Source organism: Struthio camelus, chromosome 1 (assembly GCF_040807025.1).
Source record: "Struthio camelus isolate bStrCam1 chromosome 1, bStrCam1.hap1, whole genome shotgun sequence".
Taxonomy (NCBI): Eukaryota; Metazoa; Chordata; class Aves; order Struthioniformes; family Struthionidae; genus Struthio; species Struthio camelus.
The window spans coordinates 196,673,458-196,700,180 of record NC_090942.1 but is presented as its reverse complement, the minus strand read 5'-3'; the positions used below and the strand labels follow the sequence as shown (position 1 = coordinate 196,700,180).

The window sequence follows — 26,723 nt, the reverse complement described above, 5'->3', positions numbered from 1 at the left end:
TCCTTCTATAGTCAAAGGTGAGAGGGAAACTTCAGTGGAAAATCCAGCGTGCCTCAAATCAGCTTCTAGAAGCAACTCTCTCTCTTCCTTAACTTGATAGTGGTGGAACTTAAGACTGTCCTCCCACCTTGAGGACTGATCACCTCCCTTATAGACTGATAAACTGGGTAATTTGCTCAATACAGGAAAACTGAAAGAAACCAAACTTTCTAACTCTGCCTAAGGTTACTTTACTGGAGTTCACCAAAGTAACATTTTAAACATGATTTCACATATACCAGGATTTAGTCAAAAAAAGTGTATAGCATGGCAACATACTGAATAGTTATCCTTCCTGTTCAAGGTTTATAGTGCAGCTCACTACAGCCTGCAGCTGGAAGTAATAGCAACACATTAGTGTAGTTCCTGATCCAGGACCCCTCCATTCTTCCTGTACGTTCTCATGTAGGGTCTTTTTTTTTCTTTGCCCCACTCTTCCAAGATGTACATACCAAGCAGTCTTTCTCCTTCCTGGCTCACTTTCCTGCAGAAATTTAGCAACAGTTGGGAATGACTAGATTCAGATCAGCTAGATGTCGCACTTTGAGTGATCAGCAGGCCTTCTATCTGTGTGAAATAGAGCCCCCTCCAAATTCTGAACCATATGTTGATTTCCCCCCGAAGAGTGAGTCTGATGCACCTTAGGTTACAATCTTTTTCAAAAAGAAGAAGCAAATCCTGAACAGTAAGATTTTGCCATATCTCTGATAACTGTGTCATGTTGCAGTCATAGGGTGCCTTCACTCGTGAAAACCTCCGGCTTAGTGCGGCTCAACATACAAACACGGAGAAATGAGGATTCTGCCACGTACTCACACACGTTTTGACACTTACTTTGAAAGGCAGCCAAGAGTGACATATTTTGTGCAGGACTGAGGGCTGAAGTTAGGATTTCCTTCTAAGACAGTCATTGAGGAAAATGGGATTCTGACATGAAGAACTCCTGCATCAGAACAACCTGCACTCATCCACCACCAAGGAAAGAATAACCAGTGCTTTTTAACCGTGACTGGTTTACTCTTCAGTGTTTTGTTCCCACTGAGTGCAGGCTGCAGGCTGGCTGGCTGGCTGAGCTGATAGAAAAGTGAAGATAGATAGGCACTTGTGTAAAGAAAAAAAAAAAAAAAAAACCCAGTCATCCACTGCGTATAAGCCAGCTCTGCTAAGGTCCGTAGCGGGATCCTCAAGACAAATGGCAGCCTACATCAGTGCTCAAAGAATCTTTAAACCTGATTATCTGTCCCTGCTGGTTCGTGAATGAAAAACAAAATGCCACTGAAATCAAATCTGATTTGAATCTCATAAAGCAGTGTTACAACTATCGATGTTTCTTTGACTGTGGTATTGCTACTGACTTGCTGCTGTCTCATATTGCCTTGCTTCTTGGCATATAGCTCCTTTGGCAACGGTGAGGAGTGAAAAATCTCCCTCAGTGGCTTTTACGTGGTCATTTTTATTAAATTTCAGAGAGCTGTGTTCTAGTGTGTGCTCCAGCTTGTTGGACAGATAATCCTCAGCCACAGCTCTGGCCCCCGTTTCTGAAAAGCACTGTGCACAGAAAGGCACAAGTGTGGGACCTGCGGTGAGTACCTCTGGGTACTCCTAGCAGCCTGCCCAGGGACTCAGCCTCAGAGAGCATCTGTGATAGATCTTCATATCCTCGGTGCCTTTATAATTACATGTATAGTCACACAAACAGCCCAGAGCAACAACCCAGCTTAGTGTAAGACTACGGAAAATCACTCCTGACAAGGGACAGGTTATGCACTGACTAGAATCCTCTTCTTGTGTGTGTTATGTTCACCTGACTGACTTGAAAGCAAACTGTGTTGCAGTAGTTGCTTAAATGCACTAAAAGCGCATTAACAACAACAATCACCATCTTGGTTTCTTTTTGTAGAAGGAAAGCAGCGCTGGCTCTTCCCAAGAAACACAAAAAGGTTTTACTCCGCATGCCATGGCTTTGTATGACTGCGGAGGACTTCATAGGCAAAATTGTTAGGCTCCTTGAAGACTGATCCTCTCAGAAGTTACAACATTTTGATTAAATAGTTACTGGCAACATTTTCTTTAACTCATACAGGTATGAGTCTTAAAATATCAGAAGTGAATACGTCAGAAGGCAAAATAACTCCACTGCTTAAAAAAAAGTTAGCATTTACCATCTAGAAGAATTGCTTGTTGCTTCCTGTCACTTCACTTCCATATGTTTTACTGCTTTTTCCACCTATCCAGCAGAATCCAATTTTTTAAGCTCAATCAACTTAAGTATATTGCCTCCTCTTATACGTTTTTTACAAAGGAGACACTAATATTCAACCATTCATCTATAGTGTTTACTATTTACTCTTTTCATTACTCTGTGTTAAATACAAGACTGTACAACCAGCATTTGGAAACTTAGCAAAAATAATAATAGCCCTACCAATTATGAGTTTGAAAATCATTTATCCTTCACTTTACATTCTCCACAGTGAAGTGAAAAATTATACTCTGCCAGAGACAGTTCACTGTGATTTTTTTTTTGTAGACATCTTAAATATTTGGAATTATTTAAGGTGCATAGTCTCCTTCCCCTGCCAAAGTGTGGTACAGTTTCAAAACACCATTGCTGTGATGTACATGATAGTACTCTAATAAATTCTGTAGTTACAGTGTTTTGCTCACAAGGATACACTTCTTGCTAACTCATTATTGGAAGTTTGAAAATGCCATGAAAGAAGATGGGCCTCCCCTTTTGTCCTACCAAAAGCTGGGAGAGAAAGCCTGTGAACAATTGCTGCAGTTCTATAGTTTTTCTTCCCGTCTACCCTAACGTCAGCCTTTTAAAAATCCTGCTTAAAGATTCATTCTAGCAATATTTGTTGCAGGAAGATTCTCAGGTGAGTTAGGTGTGGTGGAAAAGTAGATGCCAAATTGTGATTTACAGACATAAAGACATGGATAATGTCGAGCTGAGAAACCACACTTTCGGTTTAATCATAAACAGATTTCTTGAGAAGTTTAGAGTTTCATCCCTCATTTGTAATGTTGGTCTATTTTTGTTCTGGGATGAGGGAACAGTTTGTTTCACCTTTCAGTTCTTACGTAACAAAACGAATTTAGAAAAATGTTTACATATCTTCCTGAAGGTTTTTGCTCTGACTATGACTATTATAAAAGTGCTGTAACAAGAAGAGCTCAGAAAAAAAGGTTTCATTTCCTTTATGCTGTGCAAATGACAGTATATTGTGCATACACAGTCTCCTCTTCTAGCAGAATCCAGCAAATTTTAAGTTGAATAGGGGCCCATTACGACTCAGTTGGTTCTCCTTGCTTCATAAACACATTGTGCTAAAAATACCGGTTTATCTAATTGTCTGTTGAAAAAAAAGGAAAAATTATCAAAGGAAAAAGAAAAGAAAAGAAAAGAAAAGAGATGGAGGAGAACATGGATCACAGGTAAGGTTAGTTCACTTCTCCATTCTTTGAAGAAGGAAGCAGAAGGCAGCAAAGGCAGAGCTGTATCATATGAATCTTTTGTTGCTATCTCCACTTTTCAAGCTACCTTGGCTATTTGATCTCTAACAGGCAGGTGTTGTAGCCATTTTTCAGCCAAGAGGCTTATCTTTATGTCACTTTTAGAAATCTATTTCATAGTGCATGACAAGAAAAGCTTTACCTGCAGATCTTCAAAATAAATTGACAAGCACAATGGCAAGCTACTGTAGCATTTATTATTCCTTAATTTCTCCTCCTGTGCCTCAATTTGAGTATCAATTTTTCTTTGATCATGTTCTCTCGATGAATGTTGGTGCCACTTGACCTTTAAATGTCAAAATCCATTTGAAAGGCGTTTACTGTGAACTCTGCAACCGTATACCATATATGAATGGCTAATATACACGAGAATCAAGACGTGTATTTAATGGTGCCCAACCAGGCTTATGAATTCATTTTATTATTTCTGCCCCTTCCCCACCCCCATGAATATAAATCATGCAGAGATCACTTACATTTCAGCCAGCTACTGCTATTTTAAGAAGAGAGTAGGGAAAGTATATACAGGCAGGCTGACTGACAGAAGTCAGCTAACTCTTCTAGCTAAAGGTCTGAGTCTGCAAGCTGTTTCTTGTGGGTGGATCGCCGTGCTTAGACTGAGAAGCCTGCAGAGTTTCAACTGAAATAAGATTCAGCTAAGCTAGGAAGCATAAATGTTTACTTTAAAGGATGCCATCGAGTGAAAAGCCACTTAAAAAGTGAAGTTTCTTTACATATTATCATTACCACTTCCCATTTGCTCCCTATTAGTTTTAACATAAAGCTATTTTCTGTCTTTTAGTATTTTGTGCTGGTCTTGCTTTGCACACTAAGAAGAAATTCCTTCACAAGAGGCATCCATGAACACTAACGAATAACCTGAGAGCACTATAGACTGAAATCTGAAGCAAAAAACCCCTTCTTTTTCCTGTAAAAATTATGGAGAAAGGCAGAGCAAGGGAACCAATGACGAAGAGGGAACTGAAAATATTCCCGGTACAGTCAACAGTTTCAGTCAGGCTTGTCTCTCTAATCCAAAGCTCTTTTGGCAGTGATTCAGTCATAATAAAATATCCATACCCATTTTAGCTATGATAAAATAGCATATTTTGTCCAGTTCTCATACTAGTAGAAAAGGAATTCCTGAAGTTTAATGTACCAGGTTTTGAAGTCATTTATTTAAAATTATGCCTGTTGTATGCTGAAGAAGAGAGCAAATATTTTCACATCAGGTTGTCCTTTTCATTGCAAAGGTGGACTGGCCTATTTTACCCCAGCTAAAGGTCTTTCTGCCATTGAGAAATGAGATTTATTCTTCAGGAAGGGATAATGACGAATACTGATTAACTTGCCAGCATTCTGTTCACTCTATGAAACTCATTTGGTTTAGACTGTTAGAAACTTCTGTGACAAAGAAACAGGATTAGGGCTCTACTGTGCTGCAGAAGCAGTCGGTGACCTGAATAGCTCACAGGAAACTAATCATTAATAAAATCTAGATATTACATCTTGCTGGGGGCCAGCCAATAACTTAGATAACCCAATTTTTGGTGTACAAAAAATGCAAGTGTGTACAATTTTCACCATTCATTCAATTATCTTGTTTCATCTTTCTGAGATAGAAGGCATGGGCTCATTTGCAGATTTTTACCAGTGATGCCTGTCACTCGGCGATGGAGACTCCTCTAGAACATCACAGAATTATAGTCCTTCTAACACCCACAGGAAACAGTTGTTATCCCACCGGCAAGTGAGAAATTGAGTCACCATATCATCATCATCTCCTACAGCCAGCCTAGTGTCCTAATTATAGGATCATCCCCTATTCAGCATCATCTTACTAAAATGAAGCCCTAAGGTAAATACTTCAGTAGCACTGTGGAGCCTTATTGACACAATTCGTATCCGAATTATGGACATCTAGGCTAGAGAGCGACCTCCAGTGATGCCACCTCAAGAGGTACTGTATGCCAAAGCAAGAGCTGGCTGTTCAATATTCACCTGATGAAATGTCTTGTTCTAAAGGAAAAAGGTCACGGTCATTACCTGGGAACTTTCTGTCCAGCTTTGCAAAGTATACTCCTCTACTGTCATTAGTACACATACTAACCCAGAGCTAAGTAGGTTTCCTCCCAGTCAAAGGGGCTAAGTTGATTACTTAGTGGCCTTTAGAAGGCAAATTTCAAAGCAACAATCTATTTTTGGCTGAACCACTTCTCCTTTCAAAAACATTTTCCCAAGAGCTCCATTCAGATGAATGGGATGCAGGCCATTTGGGACGGCACCACATATTCACGGAGCTGTACAGATTTACTGCAATTTCCACTCACTGGCCTGAAGAATGTACCTGATCGTTAAGAGTATAATACAGCAAAAACAAAGAAAATCCTCACATTACAAAACCAAAAAAATAGTCTTTCAACTCAATAGAGGTCACCTGAGAACAAAATTTAAAGTATTGCCAAGTTGAGGTGTTTTTTTTTCGTATATTATCCTCAAGTTTTCTCCTACAGTGCAAATCTCCTCCAAGAGGCAGCCGTACTGAGCATGCACTCCCCACTGAGTGCTACTGCCGTGGGAACATGGTTAATTGTGAAGGCAATAGATACTCACAGAAAATAATTCCTGTATTACATTGCTGTACTCAGTACTGGAAACACTACTTTCAACAACTGAAATGGCGACTTCTACCTGGAAATTTGAGGACAGACGCAAGACTCGTAAACAGAATAGCTAGTGAGGAATTGTAGTCATGTAAGCCACTGAAAAACTTTGGTATGAAGTATTTCCCATAGACAGTTTTTTAGTATTTTTTGTGGGAAATAAAACATGCATTTTTAGAGCTACAAGCATCAACATTTTGTTCTGTTTCCATTTTTTTCCATAGTCAGTCAGTTGTGTCTTATTATAGAGAAGCCGCAGTCCTAGACATGACAGATGCCCTCCAGGCTGACTTTGATTTTCTCCCTTTTCTAATAGAAAAGTCATGCAGCTTTTCCTCAAAAACCAGTTGCATTTTTTTAGTTTTGTGATCACAGTACCCAGTTAAGAATTAGGTGCCTCAAAGTAACTTTAGCATTCACCTATGATATTGACACCTTTACTGCTTTCACCACACTCTTAGTTTAAACATGCAGGACAAGATGTGCAGAAAAAGAAATGGCCGATAGCAGTGCCATACTTGGAACGAAAAATCTACCGGTATTTCTGCACACACTGAAGAAGCCTAGACTTAACCTTCCAGAAAGTCACCGGCTTGTCTAGTCAGCTCATAGACAAAATGCTTTTAATATCACGGTTCTGTTAAGATTTGTCAAAATCCCTACTTCAGGCTTTTTAAGTTGTGTTAAAGGTTATTTAAAAACCAGAAGAGGGAGACTGACATGTTATATTTAAACTAATGCTTCATGGGCAACAACAACGAGGAAGAGTGAACCTAGAAACAACCTAAAAATGGTCCTCACAGGGAGCGTACATACTAGAACTGTTGATTCCCCAGCGAGAGGGTGAAAAGGTTACACAGACCCTCTCAGCTCCTCAGTAAGAGGGAGACTTTTCCATTTCACTTGCTTATGATTACTTCCAGTCTTCTTGTGTACATGTATATTTCATAACATAAAGAGGCATATGAAAAAAGACAATTTAACACAGTTTTTCTGTTTGTCAAACACCAACAAATTCTGAATGACTGGGGAAAATATGTATGTTGCTACATACATGCAATGGTATCGGTGATGCATTTATTTTTGTACTGTAGGAAACTCTTATTAACAACAAACCATCAAAAGGCTGAAATGTTCCAGGATTTTTGAGGGATGTAGAGCAAAGAATTTTCTGGTTAATGTGTACTTTATCATAAAATGGTCAATAACTAAAACTGAAGCAATTCCCAGAAATAGCGTACCTTCTTGATTTGAATAAGATAAAAAACATTTCAAGGGAGCGCTTCACCCTTCCTGGTCACCATCCTGGTAATTGGCCTACTGGCTGGCTGGCTCAGGCTTCTCTCCAGTCAGCATCTGAGTGCTTCAAATCTCATCCTTTGATTTCTAACTTTCCCCTTTCAATGTACAGAAAACATCAGTGACAGATTTAGCATCATGAATTCCCTTTCTGGAATCTAAATGTCAAGCCCCGTATGATTTAAGCCCTCTTTGAATCTGCAAAGTCCTTTGAAAATCTAGCTTTAGACCTAAACATTAACAATGCGTTCTGTATTATTTTCTGATTCACCCTCTTTTTAAAATGTCCCTGAAAAATTCTCCTGGGAATTCTGTCAAATAGATATTCTTCTGTTAGACATCCTTTGCACAGATATATTGGGTAAGTACCTCAGCTAAGCCTCCACACGTAAAAAGAAATGCCAATATATTACACTATAGGTTTACTTAGAAAATTTTCTCCTCCTTTTTTCTTTCTTTATATGTGAATTCAAGGAGCTCATTAAACTTAAGCTTTATCTTTGCAAGTAAATAAATTATGACCTCAGTAAGCCTCTTTTCATGTGTAGCAGAAGTATCTTCCTTACCTCTGAGCATATTTTAGATTTAAAATAGACCTCAAAAGGTATTTCTTAAGTAAACCTTTCAAGATTTTGTACAGAGTAACCTTCTTCCTCTTCCCCTGCTTTATACCAATGCTTGTTTTAAATTGAAGTTCATATGAAGTTTTATACTATGATGTTGTATAAAAATGTTAAACTCTCCCTCCAAAATATCTCACACCAAAGTTTTTATGGACCAGTTTTCATTCCATAAACCTATTATTTAGATAACTTTGCCCAAGAGTAATATAGGATGTTGTTATGTAGACCAGCCCCAAAGAAGTGATGGATGTTTTTTAAGTATGATTTTAACTTCTATTTACATTGTTTCCCTTCTCTGCTTTTGCTCACTTTTTTTTTTTTTTCTTTTTTTCCTCATATCATTGGAGCTTTTCCTCACAAACAGCTTTGGCTGGGAAAGAAGTAGGGCCTCTCTGTTGTTAGCACACTCTCTTTTCCATTTTCTGAATCTGACCATTCCTTATTTCCTCTTTGGAAAATGCCATTGGCAGTGTTCCTAAATAATAGTTCCTTGAGACCAGATTAGTGACCACATATAGCCCATGTAGCTCTATTAAGCAGTAAAATTCAAGTAATCTTCAGTGAATGTTTTGATGGTAAGAGCAGGGAGAGGAGAGGATGTTGATAGTGATACATGGTTCAGCAAAGGCATAGCAGGCACCTCTGTGGCCTGTGCTGGCATTAGGAAACAGATGGTGCCAGGAAATTACCAGTCCAAAAAAAAAAAAAAAATCAGCTGAACTCTTCTATGACTCAGTCTTGAAGGTGACCAATCTAAATAAAATGAGACTAAGGAATAAGTTTGCAGTACTGTAAAACTATAAAATGCTAAGGTGGGAAATATCTGCCTCAGGTACTGGAGAACAGAAGAACAAGCAATTACAGCAATTAAGTAGGAAGGGGAGACTAGAAGGGGGACTGAGACAGATTTTTTTTTAGCAAGGTTTGTTGAATATCTGCCATGAAAACTGCTAGGGCTCCATCCCTGAAATCCAGCCCTGGGGGATAGCGTGAAATGCCATATCTAGTGTTTTAAATCATGATATACTGTCAAACGCTGACATTAAACATTAATAGCATGCATGTAGCTGTAATTGTTAAATTTTCTACTAATTGTCCCACCTCCAGGACATGTGGCTTCAAGTTTCATGTGAAATCTTAGCATGAAGGCCTTGGGAGCCAGGAGGAGGCCAGACTAAGTACATGAACCCAACGTTATGAGGTAACGCGCACAAACGTGCCATATGCTGAAAGGGTAAACACTGGACTGCCAGTAACAATCTGGGCCATGATAATCCCTTAATGAGTAACAGCAGGTGCTAAAGTGCTTAAAGTAAATCACTTCTGCCTTTTAGTGAGCTGTTATTTATGTCATTGTTATCAACAAGAACAAACCTGACAGCACTGGCAGTGGCCAGTGACCTCTGTTACCAAATGATTTCTGGTTTCCAGATTTCCAGGAGCCGTGGAGTGTCCCCAGCCTCTCTGAAGGTGACTCTGCATGTGACACTGCCAGGCGATGCAGGGACGGTGGCTTCTCGGGGCTTGTCCCACTGCCCGCGAGGGAGCAGGACAGCCCAGGGCAGCTGGGGCAGCTCCAGCCTTGGGCATCGGGCACTACTGCAGGGAAAGGGATGAGCTGAGACTGGGCCATGGCAGGGCTGGAGCTGGCCATCATGGGCCAGGAACTGATGGCCCCAGGCTGGGCTGAACTGATGGCTTGGGGCTGGGCAGGGTGGGGGAGGCCCCGGGGGGTAGGCAGGGAGAGGCAGCGCTGGTGGTGCCCCCAGGGCCTGGACACACTGCTCCAATGCAAAGAGCTGGCATGTCTAGGTCTAAGTCTTTGAAAAGTGTCCCTCAGTGCAATGATACACAGTTTAAATGGCCCAAAAGCAGATTTTGCAGAGCCCAGATATTTGCAATCAGATGCTTCCTCTGAACCTTACAGTAAAAGATTTGCACTCTGGAAGTTGAAATCCATGTAGGCTGAAATAGAAACGGACACTGTCAGCATTGCCTCCTTGTAACGCTTGGGACACTGATCTTTTGCCTGAGAACGGAAATAAAGGAGGTCCCACTGTTTGGCTGTTTAAAAGCAAAGCCAAACTGGATGCAACTGTAGGAAGATAGATGTGCCGGTGAGCTCACCATGCACTGGATGGTCCAGTCCCTTTTTAGAGTTCATTTCTTCTGCTTAGCCTGCCAGTGCTATACCTGTGCATTCTCCAGGTGATTTGCCTCCATCCAGCACCAGCATTTTTTCCAGCCTACGGGCCTCAAGTTCTCAGATACCACCCAGATCAGTGACACTACAATGAAGAATGAGATAGCTCCTGTTGTCAACTGTTGTTAGCTATGACTGAAGATTGCTTAAAACTGAGTACAAATGGTTCCATTTTCACAAACCTGGTAAAAAGAATACTGAAGTATACAAACCAGGTATTCAAGTGATTATGCTTAATTAACTACATTTGCAGGCTCGATTTTGTTGGAAAAGTCTGTATAGGGATAACCAAGACTAATGAAAGAAAAGTGGTGTCCAATACCTTTTTGGAAAATTTATCTCCTTTTGGTTTTCATTCCTAACAATTAAATGAGTTCCAGCATCAATAGCCACGGAATTAGAATGATGTTCTGTAATAGGGAATGTTTGGTCTTCTAATTTTGGTTGGGTTGGAGAGAGGTACGTGTCATAACAGTTCTCTCTCTGGCAAGCATTTTGTTTTTGTTGATTTGGATTGTTAGGAATTCCCATTATTCACCCAGTCTTGCATGTCTATGAGGGACGCTCAGAAACATTTGCCACTGAAGAGATATTTGTAAATATTAAGAAATATTAACCAAGATGGCAGTGAGCAAAGCATGGTGCAATAGTTTTTTTAGATGTCCCAAGTGGATGTCAGATGTTCAGATGTTCCAAGTAGAAAACGCAGCACAGAAATGTGCTTTTTCAACTCTTTCATACTCTCTTCTTTCCTTACACAAGGTTCTTGCACAAGCACTCCTTTGAGCCAGGATGTAGGAGACAGCACAAGAGCAGCATTTGTCTTCTTTGCTCAGTATCCAAAAGAGACGCTAGGCCAGAAAAAGAAGTAAATGACTTCTGATGATAGTCTGAGGCACGGCAGATGATGTCATCACAACAGTTATAGTGCATTTGGATAAACTTTCCTTGCCCTAAAACTATATTATATTAATGAAATTATATTGTCAGCAATTGCAGACCTGGCAGTACTCGTGAACTATTTTAATCCTCCAGGAATGTATTTGCCCAGCCAATAATTTGACTTGTCATTGGTAAATTCCTAGCTCAGCTTTTTAAGAGACAAGAACACACAAAATTATTGATCTCTAGGTTACTGATTCCTATCGTATGATTACATCACATTTCCCCTAAGAGGTGTAGTAAATTGGTCTATGGGCTGAATTTTTCCAACTTTATATTGGAGTTCCATAGGCTTTAGAGAAGTCTTTTGTTTTAGAATAATATTAGCACTTATTTTGCTTTCAAAAGTACGCAAAACTTACTTACCAAGTCTATTTGAAGGGAACAAAAAATAAGATTATTTGTCCTGGTAAGTGCTGCTGTAACATGGGAATGTATCAGTGGGCCTTGTAAACATGGTATAGATGAGGTAGAGATAGACCCAAGGGAGAGTCAAGCTGCAGATCAATATTTCTTCTTGGCTCCGGCTCTCTACTGATTGTGGGTACCACCTAAACAGACCAAGCAAAAGAAAGACTTTGTCTAGCACAGGATTCAGCCTACCTAACTATGTATCAGATAGCTTATTCTGAATTTGCCATCCTCAAGACTCTTTCTAGTCAATGGAGAGAAGTCCAGTAGATGAATCATCTGACCCATTTTAAATGTCTCTTAATAAGAGAGTAGAAACATCCCTGAAAGTACCTATTTCTTGCCATTGACTACACTTGGCATTTACAGTGATTATTTCACACTGAGATGTACGACTTTAAAGCACCAAGCTGCAACTGACAATTCCCGAGCTTTAATTTACTTCCTCTCCACTTCTGCTCCTTTTTCAAGGCATATCTGTATTGTATTCCTAAATGGCACAGAGTGAGTCAAAGGGGAACATCCATATTGCTTCATCCTTCTCCCAAAATAACCCTTCAGCTGTGTCTGATTTCTTTGCTCTCCAGCCTGTGTTGCTTGATTAAACCACATCATTCCTTAGCAGATTCCCCACAACACCCTTGCTAGTTGTGAGGAGCGATCAGACAGCTGCAGGAAGAAGCGCCTGTTGTACAGTGTGGTGGGGTGAGCCAGGAGCGTTCCCAGCCACACCTTACAAAGGATTCTTCTCTCTTCATGGCTGGTATTTTTTTCTTTGTCAAGATTTACACAGCAACTGGTGTCATAATACTGGCATGTGTTCATTGGGCAATACCCTGACATGACCATTGACTGGTAACTTTTTCAGTAAGATGCAGCAGTAACAGCTGTTAAGTTTCAGCACCAAGATAGCAGAATGTTAGTTTTCCTTTTTTGTGTTATAAGGAAAAAGAAAATCCATTTGATTTTGGTTGGGCTTATCTAGGCTCATTGTATCTTTACCAGCTGGCTTCCTTCCAGCATTGGTGTATTCATCTCATATCACTTCTCAGCTCCAGGAACATACTCTTTTCTCTACTCTACAGATGGGTTCCTGAAGCAGAGTTTGTGGTGGCTCAGGCAACAAAGGGAGAGATAGGAGTTACATGGAGATTAGAGTCCACGAGCTTTACCAGACTGCAGTTGAAGGTATGCTGCTTAGATTAGGGAAGACAGCACCTGGGAGCCTTTTGCTATCTAATCCAGATGGGACGGTGGAGATGCTCAGACAGAGGCCAGGCCAAGGCACCAGAGCACTCCTGGCTGCAAGAGGTGAAGAAACTGCATTGCCTATACCCGGAAGCCCAACTCATACTCTAAGCACCTTTAGAAACTGCTCAGGTACCCCAGGCACAAGCAACTGATTAGCATCTCCAGCTGCACTGGAGCACCTGCAATGAGTCAGTACTGTGTTTTCAGACCTGTTTTGTGTTGGGTTGTAACAGGCAAAACTGTTCAGCATAGGCCTTACAAACAATCTGCCTCTCTAGAGGGAGAAGTGGCGATGTTCATAATGGGCCTATGCTAAAGGGACACTTCTCCCTTCTCTCCTTTCCAGTCCTCAGCTCTAAACTGTGGATGGAGAGCGCAATTCCTGCTGCTGTATTACTACTATCAGGCATACCTCTTCTCATTGCTATCCGGTGACGTGTCAACTTGTCTGGTCATAGTAAGGACATCTTAGAGCTTGCTAAAGGCAGTTACAAGTACCACAAAAAGTTTCTGTAAGATAATATTAAGGGCACAGCTAAGCCAACTAGCTGTTACCTGTTTTGCCAGCCAGAGAACACAAAATATACCTCAGTTCTACTTCATGAGGAAACATGTGAAGTCCTGATAGTCTTTTTAAGAGAATGCGATCTACGATGCTGTCACCTACACAGAGCATGCCATGTAGAGGAGTGACTGCTGCGGATGTCACCTATGTGACAGCATCCTGAATGGATTCAGAGCTTAACCAATCCTAACACCTCAGCTGTTGTTGGTTCTTGGCCATATCCTCAGATAGGACAGCAGCCTGGGTAAGCCCCTTCTGTAGAGCGATGCAACAGTCTGCCCTCCAAGATCCATTGGGAAAGCCTGCTCCCATCTCCATTCTGCTTCTGTAGAAAGGTAATGGTAATTTGGGCTATGTGTGGTTCTTGGTCAGTAACTCACAGGACTGATTAGGGAAGTCTAGGAGAACTCGATTCCAAGACGTAGTCCACAGAACTACATACGATATTTGTATCTTTGGAAGAGGGAGTTAAAGTGACCTGTACAACCTATTGCTGCCTTTGTCTGTCCAGGGATGTCCATCACTACTGTGAGACCCCTATGTAAAGAGATAAAACTGTTCCAATTAGCTGTGACTTTTATTCATGCAGCTTACTTTTGCTTCCAGACAGGGTTGGTTCAAATTACTGCTTGTGTTTGACACCAGTCTGGCAGCAACAGCAGCAACTGTATAGCAGAAAAAACCTAAGGGTTAATTTATTTATTGATTAGCTGCTCTGTTTATATTACATTTCTAAAAATGCCTGTGCAGCAGCTTACACTACTGGAAATGCATTAGGGGTAAATTACACATCTCATCTTTACTGGTAGAGGTGGAATGTGAGCAAAGCCATGAACCGTGCCACCTAGTCAGTTATTTATATGGAGAACCCATCAATAAACAAATTATTTAAGCAATGAAATATTCTGCTTATTGTTAATAATATCCTGAATACAAGGAAACTCATCACCCAAGTTCTCTAGAGTCTGTGGGTGTGCTGCCTAATCACATAACAATCAACCACACAGTCTGTATCAATCCAGTAAACATTTTAATTTTATTCTGTCATAGAGATAAATGCAGTGCTGCGATACTGATTTATTAAAAGAAAAAATCAAGACTCAATACCCTCTTAAACCATGAGACTTAAAAAATGAATGGTAGTTTGGGAAATAATAAATGTTTGCTTGCCAGCATTTGAGTTTTTTAATTCACATTTTACAGCAACAATAGTGTAAATACTTCAAAAGCCACAGTTACTTCAAAGTTACGACTCCTCTGAAATCAGTGGACTTACATGAGTAACCACATAAAGGAAGCATGCGCTCAAATTCCAAGCGTCAGGAGATCAAATTTCTTGGTCCATCAATTATGGGCATTTATCCTACAATGAGCAGGCCTGGAATCCCAGTTCCACTCTGTACTACAGGCAGGAAGTTAGCTATATTCAAACCTGCAACTCTGGTACTATCTCCCTCTTATCTTTACCTCCATTCACTTACTGACCATAGCAACCAGAAATTCAACTACTCTTTCATATCTTTAGATTGTCCACTGTTTCGAATTTTCTGCACAGAGACTTTAAGAGACAGAATATACCTTTTGGCAGTTAGCAATACGATAAAAGCTTACCCTATCACTAAATTAGGGGAAAGACTAGACTTCACTACAGTCCCATTCCAAGTTTAAAAAGCCAAGCTCTGTGATTCAGTTTTCCGTGTCTAAAATGAGAATAATAGTACATACTGTGCACTGAAGGATTCATTACTCCTAAATGGGTTCAAATCCTCATTGAGATTTTATGTACAGATACACAACTATTCATTGCTTCAAACATAAACAAAAAACATTTCATAGCACAGCAGAATACTAGTGAGAAAAACTTTCACCAAAAAAATCCAGGGATTTCAAAATACCTGTCCATCCTCCCAGAAAATAAAACAAAACACAAACTCCAACATGGTTTGGGAAAGCTATTAGAAAAAAACATAACAGTGCAAAAGTTTTGTTCAGGTCAAAAGAAATAACACTTCTGAAACCAAGAACTACCTTTTTCCTGTTACAAAGAAACTTGATTCACCACATTTAGTCATCTGGAGTGCCCTTATGTTCAGAAAGACAAGAGGAAAATGAAATGCAAACTAATTTAAATAGTAAGAGCACAGAGCTATGACCATTTTGCATAGCGAACACTATAGCTGGACACATAATTAAAATGGTGAAATATAAATTTTAAGGCTTAAGTAATTACCATACAACTGAGTTTCAAATTCTGAGCTTGTTCTGGCAAGCTGAAACAGGAACTAAGAAGGACCTAGCTGTCTCCTCTCCCCTGGTCATTACAGTACCAAACGCAATAAATGTCTCTTTTTAAGTTTCAAAACTGTTACTTCAGTGAGCACTACTCCTGATGGAGGTGTTCACGTCTCCTGCTGTGAACAAATGTTGTTCTGCCATGTTCATGCAAAGTTTCTGGTTCTTTCAAGGTGTTAGAGGGACTGGAGCTGAATGCATTGACTATTACATTTGATTCAGCGACAGGAGTAAGAACCTTCTGCTGCATGAATCCAAGAACTGGATAACCTTCACTACTGCAGATGTCCCTTGTCTTTCATGCCAATGGACCCATTACAGTGATTTTTTTCTCTCCCCTTCTCCACAATGACAAATGCCAACACAATCCAAATCTGGAAACTTTCCATGTGAAAAATAGGAACAGAAGAGTGCTAGCCTAATCAGCTGTGCTGTGCTTTCAGTGGTGACTGCGGGCAAAAAAATGGCCAGGCAGACCAGCCTGCTTATGAAAGAATGATACCAGGTGCATTATGGTAATATCATAAGTATCTGTTATAGTCTCATCCTATGTGGGAGAAAAAAATGGGGTTTCCGCAATGAATACGCTGTACAATCCTGCAGGTCTTCTTTCCTTGCATTTTAGAATGACATCATTGATCTTTTTGTAACAGTTTAATTACAACCTCACTTTAATGCTGCCAGTAATAAGGAACTATTAGTATTGCTCTTAAAGAGACAAAAAGCTTTATTACATACTGCAAAGAGCTAGAAATGCTCTTAAAAATAGTAAAGGACAGCTGATCAATCCCATTTGCTCTGCCAAGAGCTTTTAAGGTGTAACCCAGAGGTTTGAAGCTTTATTACCAAAACATTGTTTCTGTTGCCATTTAAAAAAATTCTACCAAAGTTTAATGACTAATATGTTGTAGGTAATTAAACTGCAATAATGATTACATGCTTGAGAATGAAAATACAAAGTAGTTCTGCTGTTCCTTGAAGAGATTACTTTGAACTCTGAGAACATGCGGATCAGTCCCACTGAAGAGATTTTTATGGAAGCCAGACTGCGGATAAAAACATTCATCTGAGAGTTCAAATTTCAAATAGTAGCATACCCATATCAGGAAACATAATGCATATGTAGTGTTTAAAACAAACAACTCCTCCACAAGATATGCTCTGAACAATCCTCAATTAAAAATGTTCAATTTTTCTTTCATTTCTCCCCATAACTAGTGCCTAAAGTAGCTGGAAATGGCAATGTGCTTCTAAACCATGCAAACAGAAGAAGGTAGTCAACATGGGTTCTGTGGCAAGCCAGTTTTTAAAAAAGCTCAATCTGGAGCTGGCTTGCCGTCTGTGCTGGTTTAAGAAAGCTCATGGAATATAACACAATTTCATAGAGCAAAGGGACTGTACAACATCAGGTAATAAATCAGACTGGTTAGTAAACTATGCTGTTGGATTTTTTAAAAAACAATTTTTAAAATGCCATATGAAAGAATGTTCAGCTATCCCAACATCAGACTATTTGAGAGACTCACTTTGTTGCTATACTGAATGGGGGTGCCTCCTGGATGCAATTTTCAGAGATTTACTATTTTGGGTAGTGAGACTACATTTCAGGTTATATCACTCTTCCTTTTTCCTCTCATTTGAGAGGTCAAAAATGTTAGAGGCTGTTCTCAATGGCTGCTGTGCAGCCAAAGAGTCTAAGGATCTAGCTGGTGAAGAAATTAAATGTTCTCCAAGCCTCCCAACTCCCTGACGCCCAGAATCACAGACGAGAAGCGGAATGGAAAGGGTCAGAGATACCAGAACAAAGATGGCAACTAGAGGAAGAATTCCGCTAGGCAAAGCATAACACTTACTCTAAGGCTGCCAAGAAGACATGCCAGTCTGGGTTTGTTATCATAATATGGCACAAGTATGTTCGCTTTCAATTCAGAAACTTCCAGTTAAATACATAAAAACATGAATAAAAGTGATTGGAAGTTCTTGGCAAGAACATTAAATCAGCCCTTTAGTTTTGGAAGCTGCTTCACTCCTACAGTCTTTTTAATTGCTCCTTCTTTGGGATCAACCGTCTTCTGATTCCCTGGAACACTGCACCTTCCTCTGAAATAAAATGAGTGAAGATAGTCATGAAATATGTCACATTCCCCGTAATGCTGCAGAAACCTTAACTGATAGAAATTTGCATGCTTTTTATATTAACATTATTATGTTTAATTAATAAACCTGAAAGAGAGAAAATAAGTATATTTCTGGGTTTGAGGGCCAGCAGAGCATTTAATTACTCTGTGTACACACTCAGTCCTCATCTTATACCTGACTACTTCTTGTTTCCTAAATGATGGCATTTGAAGAACATGAACTGAATGCTCAACATTTGCTCAGAGAAAGATAACTGGCTAAGGAGCCATTTTCATCAGTTACATAATCCCCATTAAAAAATGGAAAAACACTTCTAATACATGTAGTTACAGTTCTCTGCAGATACATCACTCTGGAGACCCATGCTCTTGAGTCCATGATCTTACACAGGAAATCCTATTAGATACACCACCTACATGAGGCCTACAAGACCTGTTTTCATCTTGATTGTCTAAGTGGGAACATAAAACAGTTTCCACAGGGAAAATGGTGATTCCACAAACTGGAAGAAGGGTCATTCTCATGATGAAGCAGGATGCATCTCTACTTTTATGCAAAGTACCTTTGTTTCTCTCCCTGTTCAACATTACAGTGGACCTACAGCACTTCACATACTCTAACAGCTATATACTGGGTTTCAGTATTTCTCCCAAATAATAAGGGTTCTGCAGGAAAATATATCACAACATCAGCTCTTTATATGCATGATGATAGCTAGAGAAACATTTTGTTATGTGGTAGAAGCTGTGCTGACAGGATCTGGGAAAGTTTCAAATTTCTGGGCAAACAGACAAGAAAGCCTGTCTCTAGGGCTTGCTAGTCTTGTTCTTGAGACTAATGGTTCCTTTGTTCCAGCTCTTAAAAGCAGCGTGGTGGGAGAGCTAGCCCCACATGGATATGAAGTTGATTCCACTTAAAGCTTTGAAGACCAGAACCAAAGGCCCACATTTGCTCAGTAATAAATCGAGTATTCAAATCCTATTGATTAACCAAAGAGCCACGGCAGAGCTGAACCAGGCAGACAAGGTACATCTGTGTGGCACTCTGCAGGCAGCATAAGCTGCTTCTACTCACAACCAGCTGGACTTAAGCCAGTTGCAAACCAGAAGCCAGATAGCTGCTGCTAGCACAGTGTTAAAAGGGAGTTATCAGGCTCTGCTATATGCCTGGGTTAGCAGTAAGGGCTCAGAATGACATTAAATTGGTTCCCCAGACTGTTTAACAGATATGAAGAATCAAGGCATCAACGTTTTTCTACAAATGTCAGCTATCTTGTTTTCTTGTTTTGTTGTGAAATACCATAAAATGACCTCTACTGAATTTGGCTTCTATGTTTGAATGGCCAGTAAACAGAACACATCAAAAATTAGTGTTTACAATTACCATTCAGAAACGTTACAGTGCTGCTTTAAAAACACAGGTTGGACTTTGCATAACTACATCTATCATAAAAATCTAACATTAAAACAAACATTAAACATTTTGTAGTATGGTTTGAGATCCAGTGAAGGCAGGTGGTTTCCAAAAGGCCAAGAGAAGTGAGGTAAGAACTCTGGGCAGAAAAATTTGAAGTTATTCTCAAGGAGAGGTTTAATTTCAATTAAGCAGGTCTTCACTTACTTGAATGAAATTATTTCTCATTAATGTCAGTTTGAATGAACATCCTTCAGGCAGTAAATCAATACATAATTAAAAAGAAATAACATAACAATGGCCGTGTTAACCTTGTGATTGACGAGTGTGTACTTATACCTAGTATTTCCTCAACATACTATGCCAAGTCCCCATTCCTATGTCTATGTTGCCAGCTAAGACCAAAGTTTGAATTTAAAGTTACAAGTCACTGGTTGTAAAAGTCAATGCTTTCCAAACTAGGTAGTCCTTAGTGCTACCAATGACAATTTAAAGGATGAACAATTCCCTTCATGTGTGTAAAGTACTTTGAAAAGTTAAAAGAAAATATTCCTCTGAAGGGGAGTGGCTGAAAGGGATATTTTGTTCCAATATGCACCTTCTGAGACTAGTAATTGCAGGCAACTATATTTTCTTTTATTTGTTATAAAGAGAATTACAGAGACCCTCCACCATATAATTTCAGCCTAAGTAATGATCTGCTAACATAAATTAATAAAAATAACACAGCAGCAAAAAAACCCCAACAGATAATCATAGACCAGTGCTCTTACTCAGTAAATCTCAATATCTGGCTGATGGTATTTAATATCTCTGCAGAGACAGTGAATTCTCCTAGTCCTAACTTCCCAGCCTCCCACAGGAGCTATGCTAAACATTAACAGGGCCAGAACCAACATGCTGGTGGTATATAGGGAATCTCAGACCCATACAGTGCTTGTTCAATACTGAGAAACTTCAGTTGCAGACGTTAAACTCATATTGTACCAATATCATCTGCTGGAGCATGAAGCTCTAGGGCTGCAATTTAAGAAATCCTGTTATTGTATACACATATAGAATGAAAGGATAAAGCAGGTAAGCAAGTCTACACATTTTCATGTTTATAATTTACTCACTGTATTTTTAGATGTTGTCAAACGCTAAGTGTTTGGGTTTGTTTAAGAATAATTTATTGTGACGCAGAAACCACAGCAGCTCAGGAAGTCTCCAAATGGAAAATATTTGGGAAAGCACCACGAGCAAACATTTTATCTGCCTACCCTGTTTTCACACAATTTTGAGGGTCTACTTATGGCCACTGGAGGCAGGATACTGAGTTAAACATACTTTTGATCTGATTCCCTATATTCTTAGTACTTTATGTTCTTAATGTTTCCAGTTCAGTTAAAAAAAAAAAAAAAAACACCTCTAATTTCAAACTTTCTCACAAGGACCACAAAAAGCAGAAATATATTTTATTTCTATATAGCTCCAGCTTGGCTCTTTTCACATTTAAATTTTTGAACTCATATAACTAAAACCCGGCCCTGCTTTGACCAGAAATCTGTTAAACAATTAAGCCTTTAGACATTGCCATCTAAAATTACTCACATTCTTATCCACAAAAAAAGCCTTACAACCTCTGCTAACTGAAAAGCTCCTGGCTAAACATTTAATTTAGTTACTCTTAATGGACTAGAGGACATAACTGTTGCTCAAACTCTGCAGTAATATAGAAAAACTGATCCATTTTTAAAAGAGGCTGAAAGGGAAGAACATCAAAAGTATTGTCCGATTCCAAAAAGGCCACTTAAATATTTGAGTTCTTCACCTTCAGTCTTGCAACATACTTAATATTAAATAAAACTGATTGTAATGCAGTACCAGAATGATGCTAAACATTCACATTTTGTCAGTAGGACTATGTTTAGTGATATTTAATATGAGCAGGAAGTTATAGTATTCAAAGCAAAAAATAATAAACCAGAAAACAGAGGGAATATAAAAGCAATTTACCTCAGTATCTGGCTTTCTCTCTTCTCTGCCATTGCATCTGGTTTTTGCCTTTCAAAAAGTTTAAGCGTAGCTGAGGTCTGTAATAGTCACATTTTTACAAAACAAGTTAAAACCTAACTACAATCACAGTTAAGGAAGTAAAATACTTGCAAACTAATTTAGACCAGCTATGGTCTTAATGCTGCAGAGTACTTTAGGCACATATTATCCTGATATCTTGTTGATTTGGGGACTGAAATACATGCAAAAATTTCTTGCTGTACAAGAATACTATTATTTAGTAAAGTGGATAATCAGAGAATATGTAATTCCAAATCAGTGTATTTTTGGTCATACTGCCTAGAACTCTGTATCTTCAATGAAGAAGCACTATGTTTCTAAAATATTTTCCTATATGAGAAACAAAACTAATTAAATTATAATTACTTAATTGTACTTTTGAATGATTAAGTCACTAATTAAGAATAGGAACTACTTTAAAAAAAATGCTACAGCATGGAAATCTCTGCATACTCTGGAGGTCACAACTACAGTAGTGGACGTACTAAAAATCTAAAAAAAGCAGTTATCGCCCTTAGTATTGCACATAACAAAATCTGAGGAGGATTAAATCAGTTGGTTCTCTTCTTCCTTAGCTCACCCTGTTGCCTCCCCACCCAGCACTTGCTGGCTTATCCAGCTGCCTTTACTAGAACTTCCTCTCAGAGAGACACTATCGCATGGACAGAAAAACGGAAAATGTAGCAAGTGTGGGACTTGTCTGGCTGCCTTGCACACCTGTGCGTGGTGCAAGTGAATGGAATTTTCTCAGCCCCTTCAAAGAGATCTGTCAGGAATGTGCAATAAATACATAATAATCATTACCTGTACAAGGTACCAGCTACAGCGGGACAGTGAAGATGTTTTTGGAAGCTTGGAGATTGAAAGCTTAGAGATTTGAGGGCTATCTAAACAAGATGCGAAGTCTGGATTATTTTTAACTTTTCATTTTAGAGCATGTGTGAAAACATCCTACACTTCTCAGAAAAAACTCTGGGACTGAAAAGAACCACATGTCTCACTGCTCGCAAGACAATGGCTTCTAATGTGCTTCCCTGTATATAATGCATTAGGCAAGTATTGATGACGCACTCATAGCAAAGTCAGGTATAACTAGAATTTTTTCGGAGTGCATGTATAAAAAAGGAATAGGATCTGCATGGACTTAATTTCTTGAAGGCAAGACTAAATTCTTTGCACTGAAAGAATTCTAGTGAAGACGACAGCAAGCATGATTTAACACCTGTCATTTTGCAACCCATTAGGCAAGGCCTATGCTATGACTGCTTTGACAGATTTTTTATTTCTATGAATATACACTGCCATGGTATAAAATTAATATCCACTGCACAGCTTTTGCTGGCAAAGTTTACTCCAGGGCTGCCCCAACTAAAATGAGCCACAATAGCACAAACAGTTTTCCAGGGGCAAAATCTATGTTTCTTTTTCTGCAAGGCAATCTTAATCACAAATCAGACTCCACTATGCTAGTAAAAACTCATAGTAAAAAATGTGGCCTGAGAAAAAGGTCCTTTTAAAGATCTGTTCTGGATCTTCTTCGCCTGCTTCTCAAACTTCTAAATTTCTGAAAACCACCAGAAAGTGCTTTGGAGTTTTGTGGAGCCCAAATCCAAAACCAACAGTTTTTCAGACAGAAAGCAAAACAAAAAAAGCAAACAAGAATATAACCACAAATCACTGCTGCCTGTAGCGTGACTTCCAAAGTTTGTGAAATGTTCAGTTTATTTTAAGAATATCATTTAAAATCGACTACCTCCTTATGGATCCAGACAACACAAACAACAAAAGCACTCAGAAGATACATATATTTTGTAAAAACGCAGAAAAGCACATGATAACTAAAAAATTTAATTAAAAGAAACAGCTGCTCAGAAGCAGTTTTCTCCTCTGCTTCTGCTTCTGAAGGCAGCAGCAGGGTTCCAAAATAAAATGGAAAAAAAACCAAGAAAAGCTTTTAGCATCTGAAAATTTTAAACACCTACCAATAAAAAGCTTCCATTGTATTCGTTTTATTAAGAGCTATAGAAAAGCACAAACATAATAAGGAAAAATTGTCCAGAAAAGATAGTACATCCATTCTCTGTAATTACGAGAGAGTCATTGGAATACATTGCCACAGGATAACAACATCCTGTGGTAATATTTATTTTGGAATGTATGGAAAATATTAGCCTAAGGGTAAATCTCTTTAACTCAAGTGCTGCCAACTTGACAGCACAGACTCTAGGATAGTGAAATTTTAATATAGCCAAAACAGTCTGGGAGGTACATACATTTATTTATGCCTCCATTGTTAAAATCATCTGTTAAAAGTGAAGGCATGCATATGTAGATTTTAAAATAACATAAAAGCAAGAATCAACTCAAGTTCATAGGAAAACAGGACCTGAAGGGACTAGATAAGCTAATGATCCTTTTGCAACCAAGAATCAACCATGATGAGGTTGACTATCATGTTCAGATTACCCATGTGGAAGGTAAAGGTGTTATCTAAACAAATCATCTAGGCTCTGTTTACAGCTCAGGAAGAGAGATGGATAACTCTGCAGGAAATTCATTTCATCTTAATCTAAAACAGCTGTGATGGTTTGTGCTTTAAACATGCCTTTCTCTCTCCACAGATTACAGAGAATCCTTTACAACTACTTTAGACTGGATGTTTAACATTCAGAGAATTAAAGCTAGGTGAAATGAATCTGAATATTTTGCCCTAAAATTATTTTGAAGGAATGCAATCAGTTACTGAAAATGTAAGCACTAACTACCTTCACTGCAGGTGGCAAAATCCTAGTCCCAAATGCTCTCCCTAATGCATATTCCTCACTTCAAACAATGTTTAAGTGTAAACGTTAAAAGTGTAGCTTTAAAGTACAAATGTTTAAGTGCAGTTGAACACAATTTAAGAATGCAGGGGGCACTCTTCTTGCTAGCATGTTCAGTAATAAAATCATTTTCTTCCTCCTGCATTTTCCACTGTCACTGCTAATACGAAGAAATTAACAGTTATCACTGGCATTTCCTGAGCTTTTACTTGGTCTAATGTCGGGAAAACTAGCTTAAGCAATTCTTCCAGAATCCCCAAAGCAGCACTGAACCACGTAAGAGAATCACTTTGCACTACTGTGCAAACGCATGGAAACATTGCTAATTACAGCCTTTCACCCCAGTTAGCTATGCCAGGGATTCAGTGACAGTCATTCCACCGCATAGGTCTTGAGTATCACACTAAGCTATTACTTTTACATTATTCAGGAATTAAGAGCTCTTTCAGAACAAGAAGTACTAGAAATCTTTAAAAGTTCCTCACAATTCATTTTAATCATTTTTATGTACCATGTAATTTGCAGCAATAAAATCTAATCTCTGATTTCATAAAAATAAGGTACCTCATCCCTTCTGCTGTAAATTTAATTGAAGTATGTACAGTTTTGTCATTCTGAGTTGGCAGGCTAACTTGTCTTTAAAAGAAAAAAGAGAGAACATGAAAAAGAGGAATTAAAACTTAACGTGAGTGTCACAGCTCCTAATAATTTTGTTCTGTTCATTTTAGCAAAAACATTCAACTGCAGCATGATACTCATGACTACCGGATGGGTAAGCAAGTATCAGACAATTGCTTCAGCTTTCTCAGTGAAAGGCACTATGACTATCCTTCCTTGGAAGCAATGAAATTCCAATTGATGCAAAAAGGAAAAATTACTTAAAAATAAACAAACTGCAAGCCAAATAAAGGAATCCTTTAATTACTGACTGTGAAAAATAAACACTCAGCTTTTGATATTGTAGATGGATACAGTGATAACAGACTTTAGCCTCATGGCATTAATAGCTGCTGTTGCTGTATTCAAAGAGCATAATGATTTTTAAAAGCTATTGAGCTATAGTTTTTTCTTACCTGCAAGATCTCTGAGAAGTACATGCGCCGCTCATCATTGGCTTTGTGGTAAGCCTACACTTAAAATAAGGATTGCATGCTACAATTCATCAAAATATTTAAAAAGTTGAATCATAAGGGAAGAAGCAAACAAATGCCAGAACATTTTCAGTGATGCACCCTCAGCAAGTCTGCAGGTGATACAAAACCGGGGGGAGTGGCTGACACACCAGAGAGTTATGGAGGGAGAGTTATGAGGGACCTCAGTGTGCTGGAGAAATGGGCAGAGAGGAACCTCATGGAGTTCAACAAAGGGAAATGCCAAGTCCTGCACCTGGGGAGGAACCCCATGCACCAGTACATGCTGGGGCTGACCTGCTGGAAGCGGCTTGGCAGAGAAGAACCTGATGGTCCTGGCGGACAACAAGCAGAACAGGACCCAGCGTTGTGCCCTTCTGGCAAAGGAGGCCAACAGCCTCCTGGGCTGGAGTACTGTGTCCAGTCCTAGACTCCCCAGCACCAGAAAGACAGGGATTTACTGCAGAAAGTCCAGCGGAGAGCACCGATTAAGGGACTGGATCATCTCTCATAAGAGGAGAGGCTGAGAGAGCTGGGACTGTTCAGCCTGGAGAAAAGGCGGCTCAGGGGGATCTTATCAACGCGTATAAATATCTGAAAAGAGGGAGTAAAGAGGATGGGGCCAAACTCTTCTCAGTGGTGCCCAACAATAGGACAAGATGCAACAGGCACAAACTGAAACACAGGAAGTTCCATCTGAACATACGTGAGGGCAGTTGAACACCGGAACAGGTTGCCCAGAGAGGTTGTGGAGCCTCCATCCTTGGAGATACTCAAAATCTGACTGGACCTGGTCCTGAGCAACCTGGTCTAGCTTGGACCCTGCTTGAGCAGGGTACTTGGACCAGACAATCTCCAGAGGTCCCTTCCAACCCCAACTATTCTGTGATTCTGGGATATCTATTGTGTGTTCCACTGCTTTAGACTGTTTGTCGGACAACATAATGGCTTTTACAGAGTAGAGGCATACAGAGATTACAAACCTTTGCTTCTTGTTCCAGTCTAAGTTCATAGTCTTTTAGCTGGTTCTGGAGACTTTTCTTCTCTTCTTCTAGTTGCTTAAGAATCTGCTTTAAGGAACCCTGCAGTTATAGCAAAGAAATCAATATTTTCAAGTAATCCCATTCTGCATAAAGACAGTCAGAAATCACCACCACAGTCCTTATTCTTCAGGTGTCATGATCTTTGTCACTCTATTTGCTAATCATTCCCTTTTTGTTTACGTGGTTCCTGTTGGCACATCACAGAGAAAAAAGTGATTAACTATGTGGTACTATTATCATTAAGCACTTCAGATTTCCACTGTGTTAAAATGACACAGAGTTAGTTTTTTGACTTGCTACTGTTAGGTAAG

At 39.3% G+C, this 26,723-nt stretch overlaps 1 protein-coding gene across 2 annotated transcripts in view; it reads right to left on the bottom strand.

Annotated features, from left to right (window-relative positions):
• Window positions 1–16,510: 16,510 nt before the first annotated feature.
• CCDC169 (coiled-coil domain containing 169) overlaps window positions 16,511–26,723 on the bottom strand; it is a 29,968-nt gene continuing 19,755 nt past the window's right edge. For both annotated transcript variants that reach the window (XM_068930061.1, XM_068930062.1), the window contains 4 exons: window positions 26,353–26,451; window positions 25,313–25,366; window positions 21,358–21,434; window positions 16,511–17,907 (listed from right to left, as the gene is read on the bottom strand). In XM_068930061.1, coding sequence (XP_068786162.1) covers window positions 17,805–17,907; window positions 21,358–21,434; window positions 25,313–25,366; window positions 26,353–26,451 — 333 coding nt within the window. In that variant the 3' untranslated portion in view covers window positions 16,511–17,804. The remainder of the gene's footprint in view (window positions 17,908–21,357; window positions 21,435–25,312; window positions 25,367–26,352; window positions 26,452–26,723) is intronic.